This window comes from Prionailurus viverrinus, chromosome B1 (assembly GCF_022837055.1).
Source record: "Prionailurus viverrinus isolate Anna chromosome B1, UM_Priviv_1.0, whole genome shotgun sequence".
Taxonomy (NCBI): domain Eukaryota; kingdom Metazoa; phylum Chordata; class Mammalia; order Carnivora; family Felidae; genus Prionailurus; species Prionailurus viverrinus.
In genome coordinates this window covers 1,672,070-1,693,508 of record NC_062564.1, presented here as the reverse complement: position 1 = coordinate 1,693,508, position 21,439 = coordinate 1,672,070, and the positions used below count along the sequence as shown (strand labels likewise).

The 21,439-nt window shown below is 61.4% G+C and overlaps 1 protein-coding gene across 6 annotated transcripts in view; it reads right to left on the bottom strand.

The window, feature by feature from the left end:
• Positions 1–21,439, bottom strand: part of ARHGEF10 (Rho guanine nucleotide exchange factor 10) — a 108,951-nt gene that overhangs the window by 78,684 nt on the left and 8,828 nt on the right. For 4 of the 6 annotated variants that reach the window (XM_047856719.1, XM_047856720.1, XM_047856718.1 and 1 more), the window contains 3 exons: positions 9,639–9,706; positions 1,802–1,951; positions 939–1,226 (listed from right to left, as the gene is read on the bottom strand). In XM_047856719.1, the coding sequence (XP_047712675.1) occupies positions 939–1,226; positions 1,802–1,951; positions 9,639–9,675 (475 nt within the window). In that variant the 5' untranslated portion in view covers positions 9,676–9,706. Of the gene's footprint in view, positions 1–938; positions 1,227–1,801; positions 1,952–9,638; positions 9,707–13,581; positions 13,638–18,141; positions 18,514–21,439 lie in introns of those variants that run through there. The other 2 variants (XM_047856722.1, XM_047856721.1) reach the window with 2 other exon arrangements.

Sequence of the window (21,439 nt, the reverse complement as noted above, 5' to 3'; positions counted from 1 at the left end):
GGCTCGGGTCCCAGGGGAGCCTCTATGTGAGTGAGGGAGCCTCAGCGAGGACGTGCATGCTGACCGAGCCCACAGAGCCAGGCCGCCCTGTGTCCACGAGGGAACCACACGGTGCAAATGGTCCCGTGTGCTCCGGGAAGCCGGCCAGGGCACCACAGGACGTATGTGCACATGCGTGTGCTCATGCAAGAGTGGGGGGAGGGGCAGAGAGAGAGAATCCCAGACAGGCTCTGCACTGTCAGCACCGAGCCTGACGTGGGGCTTGACCTCACGAGCCTCGAGAGCATGACCTAAGCCGACATCGAGAGTCGGATGCTCAACCGACTGAGCCCCCCGGGCGCCCCCCCTTCTCCTCTCAATTCCATAATCTACTTCCTTATTTTCACATTGTTCTTACTTGTCAGAGGCCACAAACCACGAATAGCATTGTTGACCATGGTTAATTTCCAAGATTCCTACCAACTACAAGAAAACATGTGAAAAACCTCAACCCTAAAAACCTGTGGTTTCCAAACAAATTCAAGAGCTTCTTTAACGAAGACTTTTTTTTCCCCTCAATGGTCACAACTGGGAAGGAGAGAATGTGTTTACTGAAATCTCGCACAAGCTCTGATTCCGTGTCCGAGCGGCCTCGCGTCCCTGGGACAGCGCCCGTGCTGCGTCCTCGGATAGGGAGCACACGCAGATCTCGGCGAGAGAACAAACGCTCGGCTGGGCTGCCCCACTGGCCGCACTCGGAACGGAACAGGCCGCCCTCTGCTCAGGGAGGGCCGCACTCGAACGTCCCGCTGCCCTCATGCACGCGGACCCACAGGCACCTGCCAGGGGAAGGTGACCCGGGTCGGCTCCGGCGGCTCTGCCAGAACACGGAGGACTGCGGGACTCACGGACAACAGGCGGTCAGGGCCCACAGTGCGCAGTGAGGAGGAGGACACTACCTTCCTCTTCCAGGGACGCGGCGCGGATGACGACGGGGCTGGAGTAGGCCGGCACGAGCAGCGGGAGGTTGCAGGGCACAGCGTAGCCGCAGGGCACGGGCACCGAGTACCCGCTGGGCACCGGCGGGCTGGCGCTCTCCTCCTCGGCATCCGGGTCGGCGGGCGGGGGCTGCTCCTCCTGGAAGGGCGTGATGTCGATGACGGAGTAGGGGTTCACCCGTGTCGGGACCTCAAGCGTCGGGCCTTCCACCGGGGCCTCCGCGTCCGTTCCCCTCCCGATTTCACCTCCTGGAGGCAAACACACAGTGTGGAGGAGGTGAGGACAAGTGGAGCCATGCCCCCCCAAAGGGCACGCAACACCAGGGCACCCAGGAGACGCCCAGATCTGGGAGTACAGGGCGGAGCATTGCTGGGGTCAGCGTGGGACACCCCAGGGCCTGGCAGCTCCCGGGGTGGCTTCTCTGCTGACAGGCATCAGGTAGAAGCTGCCGGACCAGGGGAGCCACTGACTGTGCGGGGAGCCCTCGCTGTGGACAAGAAACCAGCCCTTGTGGTCGGGACAAAAGCAGCCACCTCCAGGACCCAACACGGACTCCATGCATCTCAAAGAGCGTTAGTTTCAGAAACGTTTCCCACCACGCAGCGACACGGTGCTGAGATGTGGCCGATACCCACCCCCTCCGAGAGGCCGCCAGGGGCCGCCGAGCAGCCTGACGCCCGTGGGAAATGCCAGGGACCAAAGGAGCGCGGCCAAACAGCTCACGTCCCGCTCCAGGACACCGACTTCCCCCCACGTCACTCACCCGCGGTCGGGACGAGCTGGCTGCTGGGCCACGGGCGCTGGGGGCGGCCCGGGGACTCACCTGAGCCAGACGCGGCATCCGTGCCCCCCCCACCGGCCGGGGCGCCCGCGGCTGGCCGATCCGCTTCTGGAATCTCGTCTCCGCTGTCGAAATCGAACTGCTCCCCCTCGTCCTCTTCATTGTTGTTCCTGTCGTATTTCACCTCGTTTTCTAACGGTGAAAAGAACACAGACTCAGCCGCCGCAGGAGCAGAGACGCGCTAGCATTCAGTGCCAGGGACTGCGCGGGTGGCGGAAGCGACGGGCAGAGGATGAGGGAAAGGAAGCACCAGGAAACGAGGGAGGCCACAGACTTCAACGCTAGTGGATTCCGCTCAAGCCCCACGGGGCCCCAGGCCCCTTCGGTTCTGTCCACGCCGATCACCCACAACGTACACGCCACCCAAGGAAGGGGACCTCGCAACCCCTGCCCAGGCCAGGCCCACCCTGCGGTCCCCGTCCTGCACGCGTCCCCGCGTGTGGATGTGTACGGGGCAGGATGGAGGCCACTCAGACCCACAGATGCCGTCCACCATTCCGTGAAGAGGCCACAGCACCCTGGTGACCACGCCCAGGCTAGGGGGCTGGGGCAGGGGACAGCCCAGTGGGGAGGGAGCTTCTGCTGCTCCACGGCACCCCAACACTGGGGCCGGAAGTCAGAACACAGAAAACTCCCAAACCTGACGGCCTTCTCCGCTGGTACACAACTCACTCCTCTGTACCCAGACGGTCTGCGGGCATCTGGTGCTCACACAGATCACGGGAAGTTGGTCATGGGGACCCGTCTCCCAGGACGAGGACCCTGCACACCCACACGGGGACCCTCTCCCAGGATGGGGACCCTGCACCCTTGGGGTGTCCAGGGCGGTTCCCTCGCGAAGGAACCAGTAGGTGAGCACTATGGAGAGGGAGAAATGACACCGAGATGGAACCCAAACCGCTCACTCTGCAAGCAAACCGGGGTGCTGCAGGGTGGGCCAGGGCATCAGGCGTCCCCACGGAGAGAGAGCTCCGGTCCCACTGGGCTGCAGAGGGATCTGCTGAGAGAGGCGCCCAGGGCCCGGAGCGGGTTCCCTCCTCCCTTCCAGAGGGTTCCACCCAGCGGTCACACAGGCCTGAGCGTGGGAATGTGGGATCTGAACCAGTCATCTTAGAGCCAAAGACGCGTGAACACGGGCTGGGAAGCCGGCCACAGGGCGGTGGGGTGACAGAGCCAGCACCCCTGAGCCAGAGCCAGGTGGGTTCTAGGGATGGTGGGGACGGGGGGTGCAGAGAGGCTGGGGAGGAGTCACCTCCCCTGGGTCGGGGTGGGGGTGGGGTGAGTCGGGGCACGGACTGTCCCAGCATGATGGGGGGCGGGGAGGGGGCCTCGGCCCCTCCAGTTCCACTCCCAGCGCCTCTCGCTCCTGGTGCAGGGCCCCGGTCAGCATCGCCCCAGCAGACGCAGATGCTGTGCAGGGGGCGACGTGTGCTCTCCAGGAAGGAAATGTTCCACAGCCACCTGGCGGCTGGGGGGCGGGGCCGGGGTGGGGGAAGTGGAGCCGGGGGAGAGGGGACGGGGGACTGGGGGGTAGGACGTGAGACTCAGGCTTTCAGAGGTGGCCTGGTTTCTAGGGAGAGAAGGTGACAGAGCTGGGGCTACCTGAGCCAGTCTAGGACGGTCTTTCCAGCTGTGGCCTTGTGGGTCCAGATGAACCTTCGATGGTCCAGAAACAACGGTCTTAAATACCAGGTGCTCGTTTTTCCCTTCGGTCTTTGGAACCGGCAACACGTCCTAACAGGTGTTTTGAAGGAAACACCTTACCACAGAGGTCAGGTGGACAGGCTCTGTCGGGGCAGGAGGGAGGGGCCCCTCAGCGGGGACCTAGGGGGAGCGAGACTGCCGGGTCCACAAGCAGCATTCTAGGGCAATTTCTCCCCAGCTGACACGTGCTAAAAGCATAATAGGGGCAAACACCGAAATGGAATCCAGAAAAGGCTTCAGAAAACTGTTCTGGTGAGAGTACGCATTGGCGACTTTGTGGAAGAGAACTCGCCAGCACGTGCCAATGCCGGACAATTCTGTACATCCCTTGTCGCAGAAATCCTACTGCGAAACACTTATCTTAAGGAAATAATCAGAGACCGTCACGATACTCACCTGAATGTCCTTTAGTAGGAAAGAGACTTTACATATTACGCATTTATACAGCCAGACACTCACGAAGCCATGAAAGTTATCTGGTCGAAGCTTATTCGAGAATTTGGAAAGAGGTCTTGACGTATTAAGTTAATAGTCTTTCTAATCGGTCTTTCCACACCCATTTAACAGAAAATAACACACACGGATGAGGGTCTGGAGAAACTGGAACCCCCTGCAGCGCTGGCAGGACCAGAAAACAGAGCGGTCGCCGTGGCAACTGTAAGGCGGCCCCTCACGAAGGAAGCACAGAACCAGAACCACCGAACGACCCCAGGATCCTGCTTCCGAGCCTCACCTGGAGGAATTAAAGCAGGCACACAGATCCCAGCGTGCCCATACAGGTGTGCAACCACACGAGTGTGCCACTGTGTGAGTGTGCAACCATTCAAGCAGGATAATTCACAACAGCCAAGAGACGGAAACAAGGCAAGAGTCCACGGCCGGATGAATGGCCAGATGGACTGTGGTCGACGCACACAACGGGGAGCATTCAGTCCTAGAAAGGACAAATTCTGACACCTGTCACCACACGGACGGACCCTGGGGACATTCTGCGGAGTGAAGGGAGCCAATCACCACGGGACAGACACAGTGTGACAGCACCCGCGGAAGACAGGACGGCAGGTGCGGGGGGCCGGGCAGGGGATGGGGGTCAGTATCTCATGGGGACAGAGCTTCAGTCTGGGAAGATGGAAACTTCTGGAGGCAGAGGGCACTGCTGGTGGTTTTCGTGCTCCCGAGGGGCACTGAAGAATGGTAAATATTACGTATATTTTACCACAATAAAGGGAATCATCTAAAGACTGTTGGTTTTACTAATTTCATCCCCTTCACACACAGACCCAAATATTAACCGTGGCCTCTGCAAACGACTGGTACTTTCTCCACAGTGATTCCCTGCATTCGGCAAACTCCCTACAACACATACGTTTCCTGCCTGCCGTGAGGCTGTGTTCGGGTTCAGACCACATTTCCACTTGGGCTAAACTCCAGGAGCAGGCTAATCCCCTGAGGTCCGTACTTAATAAACACAGACGCACAGCTCACCGCCGCCACCGAGTGAGGACAGCGTCACAAGAAAAAGCAGCAGACACGGTCCGGACCTGGGGGTGGACGCAGCCTGTGTCCGCGGATCAGTCACGCGACGTGCGCTCTCCCACCAAGTCGGGTCTCGGGCCCAACGACAGGGAGGTCGGCGTGTGGGTTCTCAGCGTTACCGTTAGGGAGTCAGTCAGCTTACTCACAGGAGTAACCTGGGGAACACGTTCCAGGGCAATAAATCTCTTCAACAGAGAAAAACCAAAACGCACAGGATGCTTTCCAAATACAACCGTTCCCACGACTGGATTTGTGTCTGCCGGGTGAACATGACAGGGAAACAATACGAGTTAAACACCCAGCCGAAGGTGATGACGGGAGAGCTCGCGTTGTGACCGGGCGACGCGACACATGGAGATCCCGCCACCCACACGTTCCACTGGGCGCAGCAGGGACTCAGAACCACCTGCCTGCTCTCCCTCCATCAACCCTCCTCTCGGAAGTCACAGTTCATCACTGCCGGACTTTAAGAAGTAGATAAAATACACCTGAAAGTGATTTTACGAACATTGCTTCAAACAACAAAGCCTAGAGCGCCTGGGTGGTTCAGTCGGTTAAGCATCTGACTCTGGCTCAGGTCGTGATCTGGTGGTTTGTGGGTTCGAGCCCCACGTCAGGCTCTGTGCTGACAGCTCGGAGCCTGGAGCCTGCTTTGGATTCTGTGTCTTCCTCTGTCTCTGCCCCTCCCCTGTTCACACTCTGTCTCTCTCTCTCAAAACTAAATGAATATTTTTAAAAATTTAAATAACAAAGCCTGACAGGGTCTTCCCCTTAAAGGAAGAAGGTAATTCTTGTTCAGTGCCTTCAGCAAGGAAGATGGGCAGCACGGGGCCAGGCCCCCACGGACAGGCCCAGAGTCCACGGTTTCCGTCCAGTGATGCGCACCGCACGGGTGTGGACAAAGGCACCGTGATGTGTGGCCACCATCACAGCGTCACACACACCAGCCCAGAAACGTCCCCTGCACTCGGCCAGGTCACCTCCCCTGCCACCCCCGGAATGCCTGATGCCTCCCGACCAGCTAGTGATCTGGCTTCATGCGCTATTGGGTGCCTTGTCCCCAGAGCCAATGGCCGTGGTCCTTCCCCGCTGTCCCCTACGGTGACCTCACCGCCCCGTTTAACATGACCATCCTTTGGCATCAATGACACTACAGTCTCCCGGCTCCCTCCCACACACCCAGCTGCTTGTTTCAGTCCCTCTCGAGGACAGAGCCCTGTCCCCCTACACCCTAGGCTGAAGGTCTAACCCCAGGACCTCAGAACCCAGCTACGTGTGGAGACGGGGCCTCAAAGGTGATTCAGGTAGAATGAGGTCGCTAGGGAGGCCCCACTCCAGTACGACGGGTGTCCTCATCAGAAGAGGTCAGGACACACACGCACCGAGGCACGACCACGTGGGGACACGGGGAGGGACGGTGTCTGCACGCCAAGGAGAGAGGCCTCTGAAGGAGGCTGGGGTCCCGGATGTCTGCCTCCAGCCTGTGACAGGTGCAGGCCTGTGGCACCGCCCACCGCACTCAGAACAGCTCCCCAAGCTGACTCTGCTTCCCTCCACGGACCCCCTTGCTTCTGCCCCCAACAGAGAGTTCCAGCGCACCTGACACTCTCCCTACGGGGAGGCCGGGCCTGCTGGAGGCCCTGGTGTCCGTCTGCACAAAACCCCAAGTCTACACCAGACCCCCTGCTAGAGCCCCAGACCCCCATCCAAGGAGCTCTGCTGGGGTTTCCGTGAGGCCCTCCGACCCAGCCCTGCCCCCACCCCCCTGTGTCCCCGCCCACTCCCAACCTGCCCTGCCCCCGCCCCCCTGCGTCAGTCAGTCCCCACCCACTCCCAACTTGCCCTGCCTCCCATATCCCTCTCTGTCCCCGCCCACAAAGCCCTGTGGGTGCCCATCGCTAAGGGTCACAAGAGTCAACTGCCCACAAGGCTGTGCGGATCAGGATCTCGGTTCTTGAACTATGATGTTCTCTGTTGTCAAATAGCGGCCTTCAGTCCACACCAAAGCCAGAAGGCACACCCACAGGCTACCAGCCAGGAAGAAGCCATCCACCCACAGAAATGGGGACACTCTCCCCCCACCCCGTAAGGACGCTGGCCACACGCCCAGAGCTGCCCGGAGGAAATCTTCCAGGGGAACCGAGAACAGGGGTCCATGGGGGGATCCTTTCCACCTCCTGGCTGCCTGCCTCCCAGGGTCAGTTCCCAGCTCGCAGGGCCTGGGGCCTGGCCCACAGACGGCTTGACCGGACGGGCTGTGCCCCACAGTGACAGGCCTCGAGGTCAGCCTGCTTGTCACTCTGAACGTGGAGAACAGGGTGGGTGTGGGCTTGCAGGGAACGCGGGGTGGTTCTGCCCGACGCCCTCGGCAGCCCCCCACCATCCCTGCTCCTGCCTGGCCCTCTTTCACTCCTCCACTGAGACAGAAGTCACAAATAAAAATGTGCACGTTTCAGGAGCACACGGGAGGACTCTGAAATAACCACCCAAATGGGGCTGGTTACCATGCACCCCACGTTCAAGCACCACTTCTCTCCTGGGGAGCACACGTCCGAGCTGCCCCCTCAGCACACTCCCAGAAGACAGCCTTGCTGCCCCCCCTCCCCCCAGCCCCCGGTCACATCACTGCTCTCCACGTATCGGACGTGCTCCCGCCCACCGAAGCCTCGCAGAGCCTGCCCGCGGCCCCCCGATGCCCTGGGCTTCACAGGCCGTGACTCCCCTTCCCAGGTCCCCGGCCCGGCCCACTAGCACAGCCACCCACACCCCGGCCGTGTGGTCAGGGCCCCCCTCCCGTCCCAGACCAAGTGCAGAGGTGCATCTGGGGGTGAAGCCCGTGGGTGGACGGGCGTTCCTGCAGATCCACTCAGTATCACTGCCAAGGCTCCGTCACGCACGGGACCAGCCCCAGCCGGCTGCTGCCAGATGTTGGGACACACGGAACGAGAGAAGGACGGCTTCCGGTTCCTTTGAAAACAGCGGACAAAGCGTGGTGGGAAAAGGCACGCACCGCCATCAGATTTTCAAGTCACAAGTCCCACACACTCTTAACAACTGGTGCGGAAAGGGCTTCTGGGCCTTTTATTTTCTAGTTTTTCCCCAACAAGTGCGGTGAGCCCACCCTGGGAGCACCACTCTGCTCTGCCCTGACCACGCTCCAGACGCGGCCCGGCCCAGCCGCCCGGTGTGCACACCACGGGTATCCCGGGGAGAGCAGTCAGCATGGCCCATGCAGGCCACGGAAACCATTGACACAGGATACAGGGACCGTCCCACGGAAGGCAGCCCACAGGCTCCCTGAAGCTGGGTGTGCCAGCCCCGGGGACACGCCCGGCCATGTGTGTGTAGGCTACACCCAGCTGGTAGGGGAGGAAGCAGTGAGTGGTTCTGGGACCTTCCCAATTATGACAGTCGAGTATGATCCAGCCTGGAGGAGCCTCAGTGCCACCCCAACACACGGCGGACACCTGCACGGGGGCCATCCAGGACCCCCCCCCAACCAAAGCCCGCCGGCCGCAGCCCGAGGAGGGAGCCAGCCCCCCCCCCGGAAGGCGCCCCGCAGAAGGAGCAGGTGCACGGCCTGGCCCGCGGGATTCCTGGGGTGCCCTCCAGCGAGCCACCCTCACCCCGGGGCTCAGGAAACTCTCCAAGGTCGACAGTTGGCTCTTAGGTCACACCCGAGTGCAGACTCTGGCTGAAGGTGTGCAGGGGCCCCTCTGGCCACATAGCCCAGCATCACTGGCTCCTTCTGGACCAGCCTTCCCCACAGGGCTCTCCAGTCGAGCTGAGCCTTCCTGGGGGGCCCAGCGCCCAGCAGCCCAGGCACCCCTCGGCCCGAGCCCTGCTTCCCCACAGGAGCGGCTCCACCTGTGGGCTGCCTTCCTTCTGTTCCAACTGGGAGCCCGAGGCCCAGAGCCACCTGCAGCACAGAGCCGGGCGGGGGCACTTCCCAAGGGCCCACGCCTGCCGGGAGCGGGAGGGCACGGAAGAGCCACGGGCCCCGCGTGGGTTCCTCCCACACTCTCGCAGCTTCACATGCTGAGGGTTCTGCCCTTCAGGCCCTATAGTCTCCAGGTGTGCCAAGGACATGTGAGTCTGTCCACGGGGGCACGTCTGGGGAAGCCTCGGGAACGGGGAGCCCGGAAGGAGGCCCTGCCCCATGAGCGGGGAGTGACACCAAGCCCCCGACGCCCCACCGTGACGAGGGGACAGGACAGGGAAACGTTAACTTGCACCCCTCCCTCACGGTCCTCACAGTGGTGGAGGGAGGCAGATAAAGAACGTGCCCCAGAGCTGGATGGGACGTCTCCCTTCCTCATCATCCTCCAGGCCACCCTCCATGCCGGAGGGCACTGATGGGTCCCCACAGGTAGGGCTCACAGCAGGCTGTGCTGGCCCGTGCCCCGCGGGGGTGCCCAGGGCCGGGGAGGCGCTCAGCCAGGTTACCCCAAAGTGAGGATGGGCCCTGGTGGCCAGGGGATGGGGGGGGGGGGGGCGGCTGAGCTCCACCTCGTCAGTACCTGTGGTCACCCCTCCCCGTCCCCGAGGGGGAAAGGGCCCCCGAAGGACACCCCGTTACCTTCGGGCGCGGGGGCGGGTGGCTCTGGCTGGTCCATCGTGTAGCTGGGACGCTCACTCCTGGGAGCCCTGGGGAAGGAAAGACACCACGGTCACCACAGGCAGAGGCTGCCCTGGGCTGCAGGGGGCTCTCCAGGCCAGGCCAGTGGTCATCCACGGCGGCAGCTACGGGACCAGCCCCTCCCCCACAAGGCCTGCCAAGTGTCCTCTGAGACCACGCCCAGAGCACAGAGCACACAGTCCGGGTGGCCTCACTCCACCCCCCACCCCGGGTCCCCGCCGGGAGCTGCGTCCGTGCCCACGCTTCGGGGACGGCCCCTCCCGCCCTGCAAACGTCTCCCCCTCCCGTTCCCTCCGCTGCAGCCTCGAGTGAAGCCCTCGCCGCCCGGGACCGTGGGCCACGCTCACGATCTCCTCAGCCTTCAGTCTCTGAACCCTGGGTCTAGGCCACATTCCGCACACGTTTTCCTCTCTTTTTTGCAGATCCCGTTCCCCTACATGCGATCAGAGGAAACCCAAGTCTGAGAATGAGCGTGAAACCAGCCAAACGGTGAGGAGGTCAGTCCCTGGGCCGCGAGGCGGCCGTCCCGTAAGCCCCCGCCCTGTTTACGGGGGTTTAGGGTATCAAACACCTGCCCGGCTTCCACCAGAACGAGCCGGTGAAAATGTCCAGGCTCCGGTGCAGCAAGGACAGCAGCAAGGGACAGTGACGACGGTGACAGTGCCCTGGCCGCCATCCGCCCACAGCGCGGAACATGCTGGAGGAACCAGGATGCAGCCCGCTGTCAACCCATGTGGCAGAAGGGACTGCTCGTGTGGGCTCTGGCAGGGCACCACTGGCACTGCCCGCCCAGCCACGCGCTGAGCACACACAGGCCACACACCGGCCCCCACAGCAGCCACGACCTGGCCCCCGCACAGGTCCCACCTGGGCCACGCCCTAGCCACGCACAGGGCCCCACACCAGCCCCACATGGGCCACACACCGGCCCCCACAGCAGCCACGAACTGGCCCCCGCACAGGTCCCACCTGGGCCACACCCTAGCCACGCACAGGGCCCCACACCAGCCCCACACGGGCCACACACCGGCCCCCACAGCAGCCACGAACCGGCCCCCACACAAGTCCCACCTGGGCCACGCCCTAGCCACGCACAGGCCCCACACCAGCCCCGGACATCCCCACACCGGGCCCCACAGCAGCCACGAACCGGCCCCCGCACAGGTCCCACCTGGGCCACGCCCTAGCCACGCACAGGCCCCACACCAGCCCCGGACATCCCCACACCGGGCCCCACAGCAGCCACGAACCGGCCCCCGCACAGGTCCCACCTGGGCTACGCCCTAGCCACGCACAGGCCCCACACCAGCCCCGGACATCCCCACACCGGGCCCCACAGCAGCCACGAACTGGCCCCCGCACAGGTCCCACCTGGGCCACGCCCTAGCCACGCACAGGCCCCACACCAGCCCCGCACAGGCCACACACCGGCCCCCACAGCAGCCACGAACCGGCTCCCGCACAGGTCCCACCTGGGCCATGCCCTAGCCATGCACAGGCCCCACACCAGCCCCGCACGGGCCCCACACCGGCCCCCACAGCAGCCACGAACTGGCCCCCACACGGGTCCCACCTGGGCCATGCCCTAGCCACGCATAGGGCCCCACACTGGTCATGCACGGGCCATGCACCGGTCACACACCAGCCACACATCAGCCACACATCAGCCCTGCACAGGCCACACCCCAGCCCCCGAAGTGGCCCCCACACGGGCCCAAGTGGGCCACGCACCTGCCATGTGCTGGCCTCTCTCGCTTAGCATCTCCCTGCTGTGCACTTGGAAACACCACACCTCCGGAAAACAGGTTCCCTTTATTTTCAAAATGAGAAAACCAAGGCTTGGGGGTCCTGGAGAAACCCACCCACAGGGAGACCCAGGACAGACATGGACGCACACGCTGGGGCTGTGATCTCTGCTCCCTGCGGGCCACCAGGAGCCCCAGAGTGTCCGTTTCTCTGAGCCGAAGCCTCCACCTGGAACGGAGGGATGGTACGGGCCTCGGCGGCCGTGGGGATCAGAACAGGGCCCAGCACGCAGGGGACACTCGGTGAATGGCAGCAGGTGGTGGTCCAGCTACACTGCCATCTGTGCTCTGTGAGACCATGCCCACCCCAGGCCCTCTCCAGAGATCTGATACGACACACACTCAGTGGTGTCAACAGAGGCCACAGCAAAATTTGGCCACAAACCGGAGTTAGGTCTCCAAACAACTCAGACAGACGTGCACGGACCACAGCGAACCCTCGGGAAAATAACGCGGGAGGAAGCACGTCTGGCCAAGAAGCTGCGGCGACCTCAGGTGACCAGCTCCCCAGGGACGGGGACACAGGAACCCAGACGCTAACAGGAACACCACGCCTGCCACGTCAGCAAATGTCCCTGCCACGTCCACCATGGTCAAGGCACCGAAGTTGAGTCTGCAGGAGGTCACGGCCCAGGCGCACACACGCTCTGCTGGCCCAGCTGGCACGGACACCAGAGGGTCCACCTGCTCTGGGGCAGCGGTGCCAGGAGGGGCAGGGTACGTGACAGGCTGCAGGAATCACGCAGGCCTCCGCAGCACGAGGCGGGGGAGGGCCTTCACCCTCAAATGCAGACACATTCCAGAGGTGATCCTGCAAATCTCCCTGGAGTGCGCCAGCCGCGACCCGTCGTGACGTACACGAGGCCGTCGAGGGCGCGGGGGGCTCTCACCGGTGCTGCTCACACAGGGAAACGCCAGGCTGGTCCCAACACTGGACCCGGCCCCTCCCGGTGCACCAAGACCCCGCAGGCACCGGGGGGAACAGGAAAGAAGAGACATCCGCGGGAAGAGGGGCCAACGGATGCCACAGTCATGGGAGGAAGCGAGGAAAAGAAAGGAAACTGGTATTTTTGGCCATCTGAGAGGTGAGTGGACCAGGGCTTCCGGCTCCTAGGCATTCTGTCCACAGACCAGGGACGCACATCCTGCACTCTTAGCTGCAGAGGACGACATTCCCACGTGGCAGAGCCCACGGGAGCCAGAGGGGCTCTTGGGCTTTAGAGCAAAGCACAGCTTTCTACGCGGTATGATCTCTGCACACGCTCTCCTCCCGCGTGAGACGTGCTGGGGGCCGGCCATAAAAAGGTATCCTTCCCGGTGGGGACAGAGTGGTGGCGTGGCTGCTGGGGTCCCTCCTGGGGGAGCTCAGCCACATCGACCAGCCACACCCTCTTTGTCTTAACTCGATTCTCTTCTCTCCATCACACGCCCTACTTGGCTTCCAAACTCTTTAAACCTCGTGCACAAATCTCATTAACGAATCGTTTGTCCTTAAAATACATTAGAACAGAGTCCAGTTGGGCTTGTCCCCACGGGTAACCGCGGCACAACACGAGAACTGCCCGGACGCCCGGCCCGCCGACCAGCACGGCTCACGCCCACAGGGTACCTGCTGCACACAGGACCCGTTCCAAGCAAGCCCGGGGCTCGCTCACCGTGCGCCCGAGCTGGGGCTGGAGCCCGGGCCCCCCGTGATCTGTGCTCCGGTAGCCGGTGAGTGCCAGGCAGATCACAGAGTGCCCGGTGACGGTTTGCCTCCAAGATCAGCGTCCGCAGGAAGCCGTGCTCCTGAGAAGGAAATGTTCTAGGCAGCAAACGCACACGTCGGCTTCCGGAAGTCACAGAGGCACTGACCGTGCCTGCAGCCTGCCCGGGCACCGTGTCTGCACCCCCGGGCCCTCCAGGCCCCCCGCAGCCAAGCAGGTTCTGAAGCCACTTCTCTGCACCATCGGGTGCCTTGCAGTGGACACCCTCCCCGGGTGCCCTCTGGGCTGCCAGACGGCGTTCTGGGGGCTGAGCCGGGCTGCAGCCCACTCTGCCCGAGACCGACCCGGGGACACGGGACAAGAGTCACTTACACGATGCCGTCCTCCGACGGACAGAGCGTGAGATAATTCCAGTCCGGGCTGTGTTACTGCTGTCACTCTCCAATTTCGGCATCCTAATGAGAGATTGCATCGTGCACCCAGATTGCGGTTTTCGACCAAATGATGACGCATCCAGTCACGGCAGCGGCCAGAGGTCAAGCGCTGCAGGAGGATTTTGTGCCACGGGTCTGGAGACCACGTGGCTCCACGTCACAAGATGGTTTCCCAGGCCAGGGAACACCCCAGATCGCTTCCCTTGCCTTCTGCGACATCACGGAAATAGACTTGAACCTTTACTCCCGTGGCATTTTTGTGTGTGTGTCCTGCACGATCCGCGGAGACACGCAAGGTAGCATCTGGGGCCGGTGGGCAGCAGGATGCTGAGGCACAGGGGGCCGGTGCTTCCTGCGGCTCGTACCCTGTGACCGCAGCGACGCTGAGGTCTAGAATCTGAGGACTGCGGCACTCCCGCAACCTAGGCCCCTTCCCCCGAGAAGCAGGTGAATCAGCAGCAGAGGGCTGGGGGCCGGACTCTGCCGACACCCTGCCGTCCTGACCCCTCCCGGCTGGACCAGGCTCTGCTGTTTGCGCCTCGGTGTCCTCAGCTGCGCCGCCCGCCCGAGGGCCACTGGGGGTGAGACGACCCCGTGTCCGCGAGGCTGGGGCAGCGCCCCGGAGGGGACAGGCTCTCGGCACATCGGGCTCAGCTCTGCTAGCGCACGGCAACCCACGCACAGTGCGCTCCGGGCTCGGCTCCCCGACATCCACCCCACGGTCTCCCCACTCTCTGGGTGGGCCTCCACCCGAGCCCGCCGCCACCAATCGTGCCGGAATCAGAGCACCTGCCAGCGTCCCAGACTGAGGGGCTGGCTCGGAACGTCGGCGCAGAGCCCGGCTGGGGCAGGGAGCCCCAGGGCCCCGTCCCTCAGGCCTAGGGGGAGGCGGCCCCGAGGACAGAGCCTGGAGCTGAGGGGCCAGGGGGCTGGACGCTGAGCCATCGGCGTGAGCCAGGAAATCCCGGGGGCTCACAGCAGGTGCGCTCAGTTTGGTACTGGAACCAGGAGCCTCTGGGTCGGCGTCACGTCCGTAAGGCTGTCCCTCAACAGAGACCACGAGGGGAGAAGGGAGAGCACCCGAGAGCTCAGCGAGCACGTCCTGCTGGAATGGCAGGGTCTACATTTAACCAGATTCCACAGCAGACCAAACACGTCAGCCCCCCGTCCTCACGTTTCCAGACTTTTAAGTAGAGATAATGCTCACAAAAAAGGGGAGGGGTGGGGAGGAGAGGGTCTTCTCTGACACCTGGAGGGAACATCGCTGCCACCTGGCACTTCCGTCCCGTGATCGCCTGGATTTTACCGCCGGGGGGACAGCGAGGCATCATCTCGTCAAGGCTACGCGGGGGGCGGGTGTCTGTGCATTTCTGACCGTAAGAAATGTGCCCGTGTCACACTGTCGCCAGCCCTGAGATCTCTTCCCTCCTGCACCCACTGGCCCAAATAGAAGTAAAAGAGAAGCAAATGTACCGGGATCAATGGCTATCAGAGAACCTGAGGCACCAGCCGCTCACCGGCTCTTTCCCACTCGCCCCTGCTCCAGGGAAGGGATGTGAGGTCTCCCCGGAGGGCGTGCGCCCCTAGCCAGAGGCTGGGACCCTGCATCCCATCTGCCGTCCCCAGCTCACGCCAGCCATCTCCACGCAGGCCACCTCCATGCAGCCTCCCCCGGCACTCCCCCTGCAAACTCTGATCCCTCTCTCTGCCCTCCCTCCCACGGCTGCGCCCCTCCTGCGTGGCCTCAGCTCCCAGCCACAAGGAGAGGACACATCTTCTCCCGTGGAAAAAGACAACGCCCAGCCTCAGCATAACGAAGCATCACCACAAGGAAATCCTAATAGGAGCAGCCCACTTGGGGGCCCAAGGACACAGAATCCGGGGCGTCCTAGGAAGGAACGAAGGACAGGGTGGGGACCAGAGGCTGGAGAAGCAGGGCAGACAGCCCAGCCAGGACTGCACTTTGACTGAAAGTGTCCAGGAATGGAGCGCAGCCCACACCCGCGCTGCCCCTCTGCCTGCCCTCCAGGCCCTCCTGCCCTTCCCCCTGGCCCCTGCAGCTCACCAGTTTGTTCGCCTCCCAGGACCTCTGCACCCCTGCCTCCTTCCCCCTCCCAAGACCTCTGCACCCCTGCCTCCTTCCCCCTCCCAGGACCTCTGCACTCCTGCCTCCTTCCCCCTCCCAGAACCTCTGCACCCCTGCCTCCTCCCACCCACCCAGGACCTCTGCACCCCTGCCTCCTTCCCCCTCCCAGGACCTCTGCACCCCTGCCTCCTTCCCCCTCCCAGGACCTCTGCACCCCTGCCTCCTTCCCCCTCCCAGGACCTCTGCACCCCTGCCTCCTTCCCCTTCCCAGGACCTCTGCACCCCTGCCTCCTTCCCCTTCCCAGGACCTCTGCAGCCCTGCCTGCTTCCCCCACCCAAGACGTCTGCACCTCTGCCTCCTTCCCCCTCCCAGGACCTCTGCACTCCTGCCTCCTTCCCCCTCCCAGGACCTCTGCACCCCTGCCTCCTTCCCCTTCCCAGGACCTCTGCACCCCTGCCTCCTTCCCCCTCCCAGGACCTCTGCACCCCTGCCTCCTTCCCCCTCCCAGGACCTCTGCACCCCTGCCTCCTTCCCCCTCCCAGGACCTCTGCACCCCTGCCTCCTTCCCCCTCCCAGGACCTCTGCACCCCTGCCTCCTTCCCCCTCCCAGGACCTCTGCACCCCTGCCTCCTTCCCTTCCCAGGACCTCTGCACCCCTGCCTCCTTCCCCTTCCCAGGACCTCTGCAGCCCTGCCTGCTTCCCCCACCCAAGACGTCTGCACCTCTGCCTCCTTCCCCCTCCCAGGACCTCTGCACTCCTGCCTCCTTCCCCTTCCCAGGACCTCTGCACCCCTGCCTCCTTCCCCTTCCCAGGACCTCTGCACCCCTGCCTCCTTTCCCCTCCCAGGACCTCTGCACTCCTGCCTCCTTCCCCCTCCCAGGACCTCTGCACCCCTGCCTCCTCCCACCCACCCAGGACCTCTGCACCCCTGCCTCCTTCCACCCACCCAGAAACTCTGTACCCCGCCTCTTTCCCCCTCCCAGGACCTCTGCACCCCTGCCTCCTTCCCCCTCCCAAGACCTCTGCACCCCTGCCTCCTTCCCCCTCCCAGGACCTCTGCACCCCTGCCTGCTTCCCCACCCAAGACGTCTGCACCTCTGCCTCCTTCCCCCTCCCAGGACCTCTGCACTCCTGCCTCCTTCCCTCCTCCCAGGACCTCTGCACCCCTGCCTCCTTCCACCCACCCAGAAACTCTGTACCCCGCCTCTTTCCCCCTCCCAGGATCTCTGCACCCCTGCCTCCTTCCCCCTCCCAGGATCTCTGCACCCCTGCCTCCTTCCCCCTCCCAGGACCTCTGCACCCCTGCCTCCTTCCCCCACCCAGGACCTCTGCACCCCTGCCTCCTTCCCCCTCCCAGGACCTCTGCACCCCTGCCTCCTTCCACCCACCCAGAAACTCTGTACCCCGCCTCTTTCCCCCTCCCAGGACCTCTGCACCCCTGCCTCCTTCCCCCTCCCAGGATCTCTGCACCCCTGCCTCCTTCCCCCTCCCAGGATCTCTGCACCCCTGCCTCCTTCCCCTTCCCAGGACCTCTGCAGCCCTGCCTGCTTCCCCCACCCAAGACGTCTGCACCTCTGCCTCCTTCCCCCTCCCAGGATCTCTGCACCCCTGCCTCCTTCCCTCCTCCCAGGACCTCTGCACCCCTGCCTCCTTCCCCCACCCAGGACTTCTGCACCCCTGCCTCCCCCCACCCAAGGCCTCTGCCGTGGCTGAGATGAATTCATGTGCATGTCAACCTTCTTGTTGTTCTCTGAGCCCAGCTCAGGCCCCCAATCTGGAGTCCAGGAGGAAGCACCATCCCCCTCCCCTAGAGAGAGAGAGAGGAGGGAAGGAGCCTTGTCCAGCCCCACCCCACAGGGAGTGCGTGTGGCTCGGGGTGGGACACATCCAGGAGCCCGTCCAGGCAGGCTCCCTCTGGAAGGGCGCAGGCTGCTGAACGCTGGCTCAGAACAAGGAACACACGTAACCTTGGCTGATGCCCAGGCCGTAAGTGCACGTTTGTAGAGCTGGGAAAATACTTTCTTATTTAGGACCTGCTAGTAAGGAACAAACTCCAGAAAGGGGTTTTGTGAGGAGGGAGGAAGTGGAGGGGAAGGGACACAGGAGCTCCTGGTGGGTCACACTGTGGGCAGCTGGAGGCCCAGGTCGAGGGGAACCCCCTCCCCCGGGGGTGGGGTCCACACGGGCTCTGACCACGTCAGTGACATGGCTGTGCCCTCCTGTCCTCTGATGGTCAGTTTACCAAGAGGAGACTCACCACCCAACCGCACGTCCCCCGGAAAGCTCTGGAAGGCCCGTCTGCACTGAATGCACAGACTCGAGTCATCTGAGTCAGAGCAATCCAGACTTTTCTCTAAACCTCAACTTCACCTGCACAAAATCACAACTGCCTCACATGATCAAGACTTACCGAGGAGTAAGTGAGATCTGTCTTTATCAGGCCAAGTCTTTGAGAAATGCTTTCTTTAAATATCAAGCTCGGAAAACAAAATAGCAGAAAGTTGCTCATGGAAGCGAACGGTCTCTAGAGCTGCCTCTGCTCCCAGAGCCCACACCCTGTGCTCCCACCAGCCCTCCTCCCGGAGCCCACACCCTGTGCCCCATCAGCCCACCAGCGGGGGCGCCGCTCTCTCTGATTAATTCTGGGGCCGGGCGCCCTCCGCAGCCTCTCCAGGCCTCCCTGTTCTTTCCCACGCCACACTGTGCCCGACCCAAGGACAGGGCAGAGCATCCCAGGAAAGGGTCAGCTCACAACGTGACCCAGAGTAAAACCACAAGCCCCTCCACTAAGACCCACGTGCCCAGAAGTCTCTGCATAAAGTGAACTCCAACTGTAAGAATCATCCTCAGAGACCAGGACAGGCGGCCTCAGAACGGGGGTCACCTGGGACCCGGGCCAGAGTCTGAGCCCTGCACCCCCAGCAGGACAACCTCCGTGCCCAGGGTGCAGGGCCTCCAAGGGGTGGGGGCCGCCCAGGAAGAGAGTTACTTACGGGAAGCGTAATCGGATGCTCCCACAGAGAAATGTTATCACGTTGGTCAGACCCAGGATAAGAGGCATCCCCCCCAGGGCACAGCAAGCCTCCTTCCTCACACACGTGGGGAGGGGAGTCCGTGAACCTGCTCCGTACCCCGGGACACGGCCCCCAGGGTGCTGGGGTGCCCACACACCCAACACCAGCGGAGCCACACCGTGGACCCTGGGAAGAGGAAGGAGAGGGTGTCCAGAGGGCGCAATCACTGTGCCCACACAGCAGTCCTGGGCAGGGAGGCAGGAGAGCGGGCTAGGACTCTGCCAGCACGGCTGAGGCAGGGCTGCGAAGAGAGTGCTTCCCGGAGGAAGACAGAGGAGGGCAGCACGAGGGGAGGGAGGACCCCACCTGCAGGGGACCCCCCCCCCCCTCCAGGGCAGGGCCTTGTGCTTGGCTCCGAGGGGATCCACGGACGTGTTTGAGCAGGGAACTGATGTGGCCAGAGAGGCCTTTTTAGAAGGTTACTCAGGTATCGGGGTCCACAGGGCACCGGGGAGGAGGGCCAGGTGGATGGAGGGTATCGCCGAGACCACGGGGCAGGAGCAGAGGCTCATGACCATGAGACGATGCTAATTAGGCAAGTGAAGACTCCTTAGCCTGCAGCCCTCCAAAATGGTGGGCATTTCTTTTTTTTAATTTTTTTTAAATGTTTATTTATTTTTGAGAGAGAGAGAAAGATTCAGAGCACAAGCAGGAGAGGGACAGAGAGAGAGAGAGGGAGACACACAGGGAGGGAGACACACAGGGAGGGAGACAGCACAGAGCCCGACGCGGGGCTTGAACTCATGAACCGCGAGATCATGATCTGAACCGAAGTTGGACACCTAACCACTGAGCCAACAAGGCGCCCCCAAAGTGGTGGGCATTTCTCCTTGAACCCCACCAAGTCTTAAAGTACGTGTGACAGGTGGCCAGACAAAATCAAACAGGAAACCCCAGCCTCAAACGGCACATCAGACAAGACGGACTTCACATACAGAGCATTCGTTTCCAAAGCAGAATACACGCTCTTCTCAAGTGCATACAGCACATTCTCCAGGACCGATCACGTGTTAGGTGACAAATCAAATCTCGACAAACTTAACAAGACTGAAACCATATCAAACGTCTCTTGCGATCACACTGGAATGAAACTAGAAACCAATCACAGGAAAATGGGGAAAAACACAAATATGTGGAGACTGAACGACATCCTAGTGAACAACCAGTGAGTCAAACAAGAAACCCAAAGGAAATAAAAAAAAAAAAAAATACCTTGTTTCGTTTGAGACAAACGAAAATGGAAACACAACACTCCAAAATCTATGGAATGCGGCAAAGCTACTCTGAGAGAGAAATCTGTAGCCATAAATGTCTATGTTAAGAAACAAGAGGCTCCTGGGAGCTTGGTCGGTTGGGTGTCCGACCTTGGCCCAGGTCATGATCTCACGGTTCTTGAGTTCGAGCCCTGCATCAGACTCTGTGCTGACAGCTTGGAGCCTGGAGCCTGCTTCGGATTCTGTGTCTCCCTCTCTCTCTCTGCCCCTCCCCTCCCCTCCTTCTCTCTCTCTCTCTCTCTCTCTCTCTCTCTCAAAAATAAATAAACATTAAAAAAAAAAAAAGAAAACAAAGAAACAAGAATGGGGTGCCTGGGTGGTTCTGTCAGTTAAGCATGAAACTCTTGATTTCAGATCAGGTTGTGAGATTGAGTCCCCTGTCGGGCTCCATGCTGGGCATGAAGCTCAAGTAAGACTCTCTTTTTTTCATTTTTTTTTTTTCTTAATTTGAGAGAGAGAGGGAGCACACACACGAGTGGGGGAGAGGGGCAGATGGGGAAGGAGGGAGGGGGACAGAGAGAGAATCATAACCAGGCTGTCCGCTCAGTGTGGAGCCTGATGAGGGGCTCAATCCCACTCTCCCTCTCTTTCCGCCCCTCTCCCACTCATATATGCTGTCTCTCTGTACATAAAAAATAAAAAAGAAACAAGAAAAATCTCAAAGGAACCAGCCCACTCTACATCTCAAGGAAGAAAACAACAAAGATCAGAATGGAAATAAATCGGACAAAAAGCAATAGAAAAAAAATCAATGAAACTACGAGGTTCTGAAAAGATACAGCTGACAAACCTCTCACCAGACCTACTGGGGAAAAAAACCAGAGAGGACTCAAATAAAACCACACGTAGCAGACGAGCCATTTCATCAGACACCAAAGAAACACAAAGGATCATAAGAAACGTAGTACGAACAATTTTAAGCCAACAAACTGTACAACCTACAAGGAATGGAAAATTCCTACAAACACCTGACAAAGACTGAATCAGGAAGAAATAGAAAATCTGAACAGACCCGTTGCTAGTAAGGAGATAGAATCAATCACCAAAAATCTCCCAACAAACAAATATCCAGGGCCAGACAGCTTCACGGACCAGACCTAAAGTTAAAGGTTAGAGTTAAACATTAAAGTTAGAATTAATACCAATCCTTTGGGGCGCCTGGGTGGCGCAGTCGGTTAAGCGTCCGGCTTCAGCCAGGTCACGATCTCGCGGTCCGGGAGTTCGAGCCCCGCGTCGGGCTCTGGGCTGATGGCTCGGAGCCTGGAGCCTGTTTCCGATTCTGTGTCTCCCTCTCTCTCTGCCCCTCCCCCGTTCATGCTCTGTCTCTCTCTGTCCCAAAAATAAATAAACGTTGAAAAAA